This window comes from Nothoprocta perdicaria, unplaced genomic scaffold, assembly GCF_003342845.1.
Source record: "Nothoprocta perdicaria isolate Ctin4 unplaced genomic scaffold, notPer1 scaffold_259, whole genome shotgun sequence".
NCBI lineage: Eukaryota > Metazoa > Chordata > Aves > Tinamiformes > Tinamidae > Nothoprocta > Nothoprocta perdicaria.
Window position 1 is genome coordinate 534,664 of NW_020455487.1, and position 12,130 is coordinate 546,793.

General features: G+C 44.6%; 1 protein-coding gene across 1 annotated transcript in view; it reads right to left on the reverse strand.

The window, feature by feature from the left end:
- DZIP1 (DAZ interacting zinc finger protein 1) overlaps nt 1-8,778 on the reverse strand; it is a 32,174-nt gene extending 23,396 nt beyond the window's left edge. The window contains exons 1-3 of the mRNA XM_026040466.1: nt 8,203-8,778; nt 4,166-4,250; nt 3,323-3,447 (exon numbers count right to left, since the gene is read on the reverse strand). Of these exons, the coding sequence (XP_025896251.1) occupies nt 3,323-3,447; nt 4,166-4,250; nt 8,203-8,778 (786 nt within the window). The remainder of the gene's footprint in view (nt 1-3,322; nt 3,448-4,165; nt 4,251-8,202) is intronic.
- Between the last annotated feature and the right edge of the window lie 3,352 nt (nt 8,779-12,130).

The following is a 12,130-nucleotide window of genomic DNA, read 5'->3' on the forward strand; positions in this document are numbered from 1 at the left end:
GTATTCCCCACCACGACCACGATGACGTCTCCTTCTCAGACTGGCAACTTTTAGCCTACTCAGTCACACTAAATATAAAGGCTGTTCCTGACTTCAATCATTCTTGTAGTTCTTCTCTGATTTTTTTTCAGTCTATTATATCCTTTTAGAGCTGAAGTGACCAGACTTGCACACAGCAGTTAAGMTGTAGTTAAACCATGGATTTTTCTTAATTATTTATAATATTGGCTTTCCTTTTCTGATCGCTACTAAGCACTAGACTGATATTTCCACAAAACCATCTATCATAATATTAGGATCTTGTCCTTGATAATGAGGTTCAGCTCAGAACCCCATCGTGGCATAGACGATGATCAGATTGTTTTTCTTCCATATGCACTTATCCTATTTCAGCTGTTAAATTTCWTTCACCCTCCATTACTCAGTGACCCATTTTTGTAAAGTCCTTCTGTGGGTCTCAATAACTGGCCGTTCTCCTCAGAAGTTTGAATGACTTAGTATCATCAGCAAACTCTGCTGCCTCACTGCTTACTCCTTGACCAATTTGTGTATGAATATGGTGAACATATCTGTTCTTGAACAGATTCCTGAAGGAATCGGAGAACCCTCTCAGGAAATCTATTAGGAAACAGAGGTTGAGTTAATCCTGCTGTCTCCCAGGCCTTGGAGCCTATCTCATTCTTAAGAACCCAGTCTCTCAGCCAATTTATGGAATATATTTTTGTACCTTCATGACAGAATTCTGCATTATACAGAATACAGAGCTAAAGGAATATAAAAGGAGCTGAATGGATAAAAAGTTCAACAATGCGAGTGATGCCGAATAAAAGCTTCTTTTTTCATGTTTSGGTTATATTTGAGGAAAAGCTCGCAACTCCTGGATATGGAATGCAATTCCAAAAGGACAAAAATAGTAAAGCTACAACTGGAATGACTATCTCTGCCCTGAGCCTACCTTAGCCATTTCCTGCTTGCGATTCATGGCCTCCTTAAGAGGCCCCAAAATAGCTTGTTAGGTATAGATACTAGAATATCCTTCTCGTATGCCCTTCTGGTTCAATTGGTAAAGGCTAATACAAAACAGAGATTTCCCTAAACCCATTTCAGCTTTCCAGTAGTGCACACCAATCTAGCTTTTCCTCGTTACTGTCTACTGTTACAGAATATATTTTTCCTTTAAATACTATTTCTTTTTATATTATAGCGAGCATTATTTTTGTTGAAGTTTTGAGTCCATGTTWATCTTCCATATACTAGAAAAACAGGGAAAGCAGGCAGAGGCAAAAGGGGAGCAAGGCCAGGCATGTCTCATTTCTACCTGCCTTCACTGACCCGCTTTAGTGCACACAAAAAGCTGGCAATGGACACATGCTAAAAGTTGGGGCTATACTTTCTTTCAGTAAAGGAAACTCCTCATGGAATAAAGCAATTCCATCAAAGCTACTTTCATCAGAATATTTTATAATGTCTAACTAAAGTGTGAGTTCCAGACACACTTACAGACCAAGCTATACATCTTAAAGATGTATTTTCATAGATCCTGACAGACTTCACAAAGGCAGTTCTAGGAGCCAAGAAGCCCAGCACTCAGCACCACAAGGCTTAGAGCTCCCAGGTGTATGTGACAGCAGAAGCAAGCACAGATAACACCTACATCTAAACTGCGTGGACACCCAAGCATCTTCTGTACTTGCTCCACTGCATTCCTAGAAAGAGGGGAAGAAGAGGAAGCTCCGCAGCRTCAGGGAAAGCTCAGGCACCACCAGGGAAAACACGACACTGTGAATGACATCAGGGGACAATCAGCTGCCCAGGGCTGGCAGTGACTGCGGCCTGCCTGGAGAGRACTGTCGCTAGCAAACAGGTGGCTGTGCTGCTTCTGCAGCCACTTTTGCTCTTGGTTCTCCTATGGGAAATTAGGTTGCTTGTTTGGTTACTTGTTGGCTTCAGAGCTGGCAGCTCCTCTTTCTTTTGGTGGCTTTGCAGGGCCTCTTGAGTGTGAAAAGTGGTGTTCAAGTGAGATTTCCAGCAAGGTGGAAAATGGAATGGTTGTGGTCTACRGAACTGCAGTTGGAAGGGATTGGAAAAAGTCAAAAAATAAAGATATAATRCCATTTATAACATCAATTACAATTTATAAAATAAATAGAACACATCTGAAATATCCTGAGAGAAGAGAAAGGGGATGACTGAAGAAATGAAAGACAGACTGAGGCTGTGTTCAGGGAAGGAAACACTCTGTGTTCTAAAGAATATTGCTTTTTTTTTTTTCCCTCCGGAAATAAAAAAGAAAATAATTAGTCAAGGCAACTGGCTTGTTTCTGTTAAATTCAAAATTTAGTGTTTCTTTTCTCACCTAATGCTCAGTACTATATTTGAGGATCCTCAAGCTATACAACAAAAGCTACATAGCTAYATTCTTGTACAGCTATGCAAGCTATACAAGAAAAGTAATTTAGAAGCTCTGAATATCGGGTAATCTATTAAAAGAAGGTTCCAATGGGTTATAGTTACAATAATTTAACACTGCTTTTGAGCATGATACAAGACTATGAAGGAGCAAAGTGTAGTATCAAAATTGGTCATTAACTCAGCCATTAGAATACGCTGTGTTTTATGTCAAAATTTGTTTCTCAAAGTGAGTAATAAATTCATTCCCTGCTTACTAATTTTTTCCATATCTGTTGTGACAGCAAAAGATCTCACTGTATTTGCTTAAATAAAAATGAAAATTGTGAGATAATCTGGAAATTGTAAAAACTATAAAAGAACTGAAACAGGCAACTCATAGATCCTTTCTCTGTCCTCTCTCCTAGTCAGTAAGCACCATTACAAGGTTTAACACCTTGCATGTGATTACAAACCCATTACCACTGCTGTAAACTACTCTGTTTTATTATTTTTTTATTCTCTCAGTAAYGGCTAAGACTATTTCTGCTCTAGTTCACTGGCCATCTCAACTCTAAAATCTATATARTTTGTCTGTTTCTTCCCCATCTTCCTTCCTGGCATTGCTGCACACCTCTCTTAGTAAAGGGTAATTCGAGCTGCTGAACCAATAGCTTACGCTCATCTTACGAAGTGGCAAATGCAAACAGAAGTGTTGTCTTTAGTAGTCATTTAAAATATGTCTATCATCAAAACAAGGAGAAATGAGATGTTTAAAGCTACGGGGATGGCTATGCTCTAATGTCCAAGCAACACTGATCCTAGGTGGGCCAGCTGTACATACCTTTTCRTTCCTTTCCAGTTACCAAACAAGCAACACACAGTCCAAAGCACTAATGCTTTCCAGAGGTTCACATTATTTCCTCCTTATTACCTTGGAAAACTTAACCATATTAGCATGTTGTTCAGCCTCTAACTGGGACTTGGTGAATTCTAGCTGCTCCTTCAGTTTATTGATCTCTTCCTGCAATTTGTCCGTCTTTGCGCTCTTTTTCTGTTCTGTTTGAAAAAAAGATTTTAAAGAAAAGGTTGTTGTAACTTTTGAAAATGTGGTACTTATTGCAAATGCTTTTCTAGAATGTTTCAGTAACATCTTCATGAAGTGTGACTCTCATGTACCATTTGCCCTCCCACATGACGTTCCACAGAAGGCTTTAAATAGGTTGGACTGAACTGCTAACTTTATTCTTCAAGAATGAAAAATAACAGCATTAGTGACTTCTCAAATCGTTCATGAAATATTTAGAAGGAAAAGATTCAGGCAAGCATTGAAGTATCATGTAATTTCAAAACAGGTTCAAAAAAGATGGATGAGGGATAAATGAATCTCAATCATATGATGCTAGTAGCATATAATTTAACTTATTCTAACCAATTTCCGTAATGAATTCATTTGGAATTAAACTTGCCATTTATTTGTAGTAAGTTAGATCTTCCGTTTCACTAGRAGTATCATAGTAAAAAAACAGTTTAAAAACATGCAAATTTTGCAACCATTTAAAATCCTGAAACACTTTAACAGCTTACCAAGGATTTATTAGGCTGCCTGTCACTTGGGAATCTGAGTACAAAGCTAAATATTATTTTGGAATAAGTTAATCCGGTAATTAGTTTAAATAGTTTTGCTATCTTTTTTGCACAAGTGCACYAGACCTCAACATATTTACACATTTCTATTCTATTATATTAATTTTCTTGATAATATTAAAGCACATACCAACTTGAGATTCTTCTGGGTGACGCCTCTGCATGTGACTTTGCAAAAATGAATAGTTCATAAAAGCCTTCTCACAAAATTGGCACTAGAAAAAAAAATATAACATTTATGACCTCTAAAGGTCCCTTCCAACTTTAAGGATTCTATAATTCTATGATTATTAACTTTATTGTTAGTAACCTTTGTGTTTGCTAAGCACAGCAGTTAATGTTTTTAACAGGTTATGATATTTTGTCCAGACAATGTCAAAAATAGGCAAATTTAGTAAATTCTCTTTAAAAAGAATGACGACTAGAATCCTCACAGTGCCAGATACCCATTACGATTATTAAAATATTTGTGTTATTCAGTGCCTGTCTGTCATAGTCACAGACAGGAATCCCATTGCGCTAGACATAGACACTGCACAAACTTGGAACATAAAAGACTGTGACCTGGAAAGTTCAAATTCAGATATAAAAGAGAGGTGAGATGCATATAGGCAGACTGRGGAAAATAAGCAAAAAATAAGACACTAATGTTGAGTAAAATACATATTATGCCCAGCCAACCAACAGCCTAACTTCCTCAACGTATCACAGCAAAGGAGAGCACACATAGTTGGAACAATCACTAAAGTTGGGTTTCAGTACAAAGACTGGGTTTTAGTTGTAAGATAAAAGTACTAGAAAGATCTTAGATACATAAAAAGGTCAAGTATTTCAGCCCAAAGACAATAATGTCAAGTAATTTTGAAAGAAAAGATGCACGTGCCCATTAGTACCATATTCAGCATCTACCTTCTACAGCATAAAGCTATTTTACTTACTGATCCTATTATTTACTCAGATTTTTAAACTATAACTCCATTTGAGTTCATGCTTTCTGTGGCTAGTTAAAGCAAAATTTAAATTTGCAGAAAAAAAATACGTCAAAATTAGGAGTCAAAAAGACAGAAAAAATAACATTAATATTTTCCCTCTGTAGAGTAGTATCACCAGACTTTTCCTAGCACCTAGAACACATGTCAGTTGGTGACAGCTGAACATGTCAAAAAGTCCACATTTAATTAGGCTGATTTAGAAAAATGACTGACTTATAGTAGAACAAACTTAGAGACAGAAAATACCAAATAGGCCACTAGTTGAAGCCAAAGGTTGTTCTATTGATGCTTTGAAAATGCATCAATATGGATTTTTTTTTATAAATTACTTCTACTTTTTCTAAAAAAAAATACTTTTTTGTTAATAAAACTTACTCTCTAGGAGCCTTTGCCTAATATCTCATGTCATTTTTTATTTCTTAATATAATTTTATTACTCCTCACTAGTATCTTTCCACTTCACTATAAATTCTTCTACCAGCTATTTTCATTGATGACCAAGTCAAGCAATGTCTTTAATATTCCTAATGCCCCATTAAGTTCTTTGAGATGTATGAGGAGACACATAAACTGTAGCAGATACCGTGCAAGAATGAATTGGCAATATCTGCTCAAAAATTCTTTTTTTTTCTCTCTCTCTCCAAAGTTTCTTTAACTCCTGTCTCATTACTTTTTTTTTTCATTTCTCTGTTAATAAAATAGCTAAAAATTAAAACCACACTACTAAGGCTTTTTGTTTTTCACAGAAAAGAGCTAAAAGAATTTCTTTTCCTTTCGTATTGCTCTCACTGCCTTCTTCTATTTTATACTGAAAATCTRTAATTAATTTGAGGAGCGACTGGTCTCAGCCTGTTCTTGCATCACTGCCTTCCCAGACATCCATAAAGGGAATCAGGTAGAAAAAAAACAATCAATCAAACAAACAAAAAGAATTTTCATGTTATTAAGATTCAAAACCTAACAAGGTGCAACACAAATGATGGAACTTCCAGGAAGATGCTCCAGGTGCTTTACCGAGTTCCTTTATAGCAAACTTAATTTCAAAGAAAAATACCAGAGAAAAATGTATCTGTTCATTACTGCTTGTCCTGCATTTTAACGGAATATATGGTTGAAACGAAGGAACTGTCATATTTTAAGTGAAATCTGGATTCCATCCCAGTACAAAAGATTTTCAGTTCATCTGGAAAGCACATTCCACTCATTTATAGAGTAATAAAAAGAGGTAGATGGTGTAGAGCCTGAACGGACTGTGAAGCTCCTGATTTCCTTGAGCAAAGCAGGGCAGCTCCTTCCCCATATCTCAGGCTGTTTTTCAAATCAGTGTTAATAAGACACTACCACACTGAGTCTGTTCACCTCCTCATGACACCAATGCAAAGACACTTAAAAACTGATGTAGCACGTTCAAGATCATGTCAGTAAAACCAAATTCCCAGACGCCATCTAATATTTAAAATGCCAYTACTGAGAGCAAGTTGGCTATTAAATATAAATATCTTACAACAAACACTAAAAAAAAACCCATGAATTATTGAGGCAGATCTTGTTGGTTAAATGCAAGAAAGCACTAACATAAAACAGAAGCTAAGAAATATAGCATGTAGCAAAGAACCAGAGGGGAAGCTGCAGCGTCACAGATTGCACATGATTTATGGGATGAAATTGGCTGTGAAACAGTGTTGTCCATTCATGCACAAACTTTCTGTCAGCTTGACTTGCTGGCAGTAGAAGAAAGCTCTTACTGCAGGAGACAGGATGAATACCGGGAATATCGAGGTTTTAAATCACAAGACATTCTTCTTGCAACTGCTTTTCAGTGTTAGGTGCAAGATGCACCTATGGGCACATGYACAATACTCAGGGATTTCAGTACAAGGTATCAAAAAGTGAAAAAGTAATATTTAAAGCTAAAGCTTTACTATTAAGATGACGGTATAGAGCAAAAGAGTTTTAAGTTTATGATATTTTATGGTAGTATTTTCTCCCTCGCATTTTCCTTGATAGTGGAAAAAAACAAACCTGAACTTCAACGCATGGTTACTGCACCTCTCRTTAGAAATAAAGTGCCTATCTACCAAAAAATGCAACTAACTACTTACGGACTTGTTTGCAAAACAGCCAAGACTTTAAGGGAACCTGAACTCTCCTGAACACCAGCAACTCCTTTTATCAGGCACTGCAGGTCAGCAGATAATCAAGGCTTAGATAATAATGTAAGATTATTGCTCACTGAACACACTGCTGACCTGTATTTACAAATCCTAGAAAGAGTTTAATTTAACTCTTGCATTCAGATGCAGAACCCTGAATCAGTGTAGAATGAGGGGCAATTATTCAGCACCTCTCCCTGAGCTTAATTACCGAATATCTCAGGAATGACCAAAATCAGCCAAAGAAAAGCAGGACTTTAAGCTTGCAGGCACAGGGCTGGCCTGAAATACTGTGTAAAGACTGAGYCAAGTCCACACTTTGCAGATTTCAGGCATTTGAAGCTAATATTTAAATCACACTTGTGTCCAGATCAAAACCAAACCAAACCAAGAAATACCCCAAACCAAAGAGCCCTGGCCCTAGATGTCGGACAGGAGCGCTCTCACCCTCTCGGGCGAGATGCGTGGGGACAGGCTGGCGGGGCACTACGCTGAGCTCATCGCYGCACACCCGAGTCACTGGAAGGTCACCCAGAAGCAGACACTTGGTGTGTGGGGAAAACACAGCGTGAAGGCCAGCACTAGCACAGCGGCCTAGGCAGGGCACTGCTCGTCACCAGCCTTGCTCTACTTGCTGTGTATGTTTTCCAGACATGCAGTAGACAGGTGAGAAAAGATAGGGACAGAAAGCACTAATGTKTTTATCTCGGGCTATGGTCACACATACATATGGGGCACATTAGACACATGAAAAGTGAAGCTACAGAGGAGTCATTGGCAAACAGAAGATTCAGGAAATCAGACGTAGCATTCCATGAAAAATGGCCAAAAGCCTGTGAAACAGAGAGGTGAAGCAAGACAGGCACAGGTGACGCAGCCCCTTTCTGGGACCTGCCCCATGCCTGCAGCCCAAGGAGACAACCACGGCCCACAGAGAGGGGCCATGATGAGCCCTGAAGAGGCACCACGATCCCCAGCGGGCACAGAGCCGGCRGGGCCACGAGCGCGGCCTCCGTCCTCACCTGGTGGTAGCTGGCGCGGGCCTCCAGCATCATCTGCTGGGTGCTGATCATCTTCTTCCTGCGCCGGCACTCCTCCTTGAGGGCCTTGAGGTCCTGCGCGGCGCGGGCCAGCTCGTGGCGCAGCTGGTCGCGCTGCGCGTGCGCTGCCTGCAGGGCCTCCTCGAGGCCGCCGAGCTGGCCGCTCAGGTAGTCCTGCGAGTGCAGCAGGTACTCGGTGCAGAGCTGCGCCAGGCGCAGCAGCTTGAGCAGCAGCGGGTCGGCGGGGCCCTGGCAGTGCGGGCAGCGCTCGCGCTCGGCGCTGCAGAACGTCACGTGGCCCAGGTGCTCCTGCAGCGTGGCCACGTCGCCCTCGCGGCACACGCGGCCCACGTCCACGGCGCTCAGCCGGCGCCACTCGGGGCTCTCGTGGCGCGCGCGGAACTGGAAGGCGGGGAAGGGCGCGGGGGCCGGGGCCGAGGCCGTGGCCGTGGCCGGGTAGTAGGCGCGCTCGGTGAAGGGCTGCGGAGAGAGGGGGGCGCTGAGGCGGGGGCCGGCGGCCCCCAGCGCGGCGCCGCTCCCGGCGCCCGTGCTTACCATGGCCGTGGGGCCGCCGCGCGCCGCTCCCGCTGCCTGCCTGCTCCCGCGTCCGCCGCGTTGCTATGGCAGCTCCGGCGCGGCCGGCCCTGCGGGAAGAGCAGCGGTGAGGAGCTGGCAGCGCCCGCCGGGAACCCTCGCCCTGCCCTCGCCGCTCGTCCCAGTCTGGTGCAGCCCTCGGCACGGGGCCGGGGACACGGTGCGTCCTCCTGGCTGCGCCTCGCTCCCCAGCCCGCCCTGCAGCCCGGCACAGGCCTGGCCGCCTCCAAGCGATCCCAGCTTCCCCGGGAATGGCCCCACGGTCGGGACCACGCGCCAGGGCTCTGCTCACACCAGCGCACCTGGATGCGGCACCACCGCCCGCCTGCTGTAACTGCACAGCCCGCCCGGCCACGTCCGCCTGTGCTCCCTGCCTGCCGTGCAGTATCCCGCACGCTGCACCCCACCGCGTCCCGCGGCCTCTGTGTGTGTGTGTGTGTGTGTGTGTGTGTGTGTGTTCACCAGCGTCACCATCCTTCCCCTTCACAGGCGGCCAAGGACTGCTGCCTGTCCCTGCCTCACCACCATTTCCAGCTGTTCCCGTGCCCTTGTTCTTCCTTGGCGGCTTCAAACATTGTCCCTGGGAACAAACTGCACCAGGCCTCATTACCCTGTTCCCTCACTCACCCTTGGCACTCTTGTCCACGACCTTCTTTTCCTGCTTCTACTTCCTCGCGTTTCTCTTCCCTGCACCGTCTCTGACTTATCACCCATGTTCCACGTTTCCACCTCCACCTGTYGTCCCTTCCCTACACACTTAGTTTCTCATCCCCCCAGTCATTCCAGTTTACGCTCCTCTCAGGTATTCACACAGCACATACTAGAGGAACTGTCAAGTGGTGGGCAGCCTGTTGGATGAGGGCACTATTCCTGACAGCCCACCTGGCAGCAAGTTGTGGCCACTGCCTCRCGCTGTGTCTGCTATTACTAAGAAAGATTCGGCTCCGATGTGCAGGCAGCTATAGGTACCATTATGAATGTCCCTTCCCTCCTCCTCACTAAACTGATGAGGAGGAAACCTCTCCTTGAAGGTCACGTGCCCCTCTGGTTGGCCCCCATGTTGTCCCCTCTGGACTCCCCACATGCCTCACATCCCCCTCCATATGAGATTCCCACCTTCAGCCATCTCCCAGCAACACTGGATGCAGCTCCCAAATTAACYGCCCCTCACACCTGCGTATTTGGCCTCCTCCCTGCAAGCCGAGTCGCCAACGAGCCCCGTGAGACACCGCGCRACACCGTCCAGGCGGGCAGCAGCACCGCTGCCACCAGCGCCCGCGCGGCAGGGCTTCCCTCGCAGCGGCACCGCGCGCCCGGCCACGAGACACGGGCACCTCCTCCGGCCCCGGGTACCCATCGAAACCGCCGCCACGGGCCGCACCAGCAGCACCCAAATCCACCCAGCAACCGCTCGGCTCTCGCTTCAACAACCGAGCCCCAAATGCCACCAGGCGCTCCCACTCCCCAGGCTCACTTCTACCCATGCACATGAAGGAAAAGCCGTGCCTTCCAGGGAAAACCAGGAGAACATCTCTCTTGCTTTGTCCACGCATGTATAAAGTGACATCCTTCCATTTCCTCCACTTTTGTACAAAGGCTTAGGATCGAGAATCCCTCCCGAGAATACATCCACGACACCAGGGAGTTCACCAATCTACCAAACGGGCTTCAGCACACTGGAATTTTGAACAGTTAGGTTGGCAGCGTTGGCAAGGACACTGAGTCCTGCTGTCTGTTTACCTGAGCCGCCCTAGCAGGCAATATTCCAAGATAACTGGCACTACAATACATTCTTTGAATCTTTAGCCTTGAGTCTACCAGCCACACTTCACTGCAACACCTAAAGYTCAGGCAACAGGCCAGGAAGATACCCCAGCATCTTCCATTACTTACCACAATTTTTTTTTAATTCAGAAAAAAATATCTGCAGACAGGCTATAAAACTGGAATTTTTACAAAAGCAAACATCAATCTCAGGAAAGCAGCAAACCAGCCAGAAGGGAGGAAACTCTGTGATGTGATTCCCCACTCACCACTATGCAGCACAGGCAGAATTTACATGCACAGCCATGGTGCACATATGCAAACACCCCGGGCACCACTTCTCACCTTCCATCTGGGATGTGCTGGGCCTGAAACACCGCAGTGTAGCACTGCAGGCTTCTCCTGAAACAAAGCATTTTTTGCCACCTCCTTTTTTCATCCCACGAACCGGGCCTCTGGCAATTGCTACATTTGAAGGCAATTATTTACTATTCTTATATACTGCTTATTTAGTATTCTTGTATACTATACTATTGTTTAGTACATGAGATGAAGCTCTGCCTGGGTTATCAGTGAGCTCTGCACCGCTCTGACACCTGAAACAGCTAGGAAATCTTCTGCTAATTTCCTTTACAGCTATTGGTATCATAYTGCAGACCCTATTCCATTTACAGAGCATAAATATACTCATATTTATAAACAGCTAAATTGAAAAATAATGCTCAAATACTTAATGAAAATAGCATCTGTRCAAAATGTGTTTAATATTCCTTCCTGTATCTTGGATAATGTAARTCAGGTTGTTTTTCCTCATCAAGGAGCTGTTAAGTAGTGCAGTATTAAGTAGTAAAGTGAAATCTTTCTCCCAAAGATCTCTGAGCCTTACWCATGCTCTTTAGCGTATCTAGTGGAATTTCTATTCACAGAAAACCTGCACATTTGGCTTTTTCTTTGCTGTGCGTGCAGAAGGGTCCTGAAAAAGAATGCATGGAATACTTTAATTCACAGATGCACAAGTTTTGGTTTTTTTTTCTTTCAATGTTGCACCAGCAACCAGCAAAGTACCACAGATTTACGGACGCACTTAATTTCCCYGACTGGCCTATTTAGCCGGGAATATCCACGCCGAGTTTCCCACCGCTCTAACCCCATCTGTCCTCACGCAGCGCAATGTTGACGTGGCACGTCATAAAACAGAGAAGGAGGCAAAAAAGCAGCCAGGGCATCTGTCCCCGGTGCTCCCCGATGCCACTGGGGTGAGGAGGGATGGGGGCACAGGAAAAGTTAGGAGAAAAAGATGGAGGTTTGGGGGACTGTTTTGTTTTGTTTTTTTCAGTAGTGTGAGAACGAAGAGTTTTTTCAGTGAGAACGAAGCGATCTAAGGAGCCAGGCCCGAGAAAGGCTCTTTTTTCCCCTCTCTCTCTCTCGGTTAGAAGCCGTGTCGCCCGCGGGCCGCGCTCCCCACGCGGGGCCGGGCCCGCGCTCCCACGCGCCAGCGCCGCTCCGCGTCCCTCGCGAGGCGCCGGGGCGGCCGTTGGGGCGCAGCGGGGCC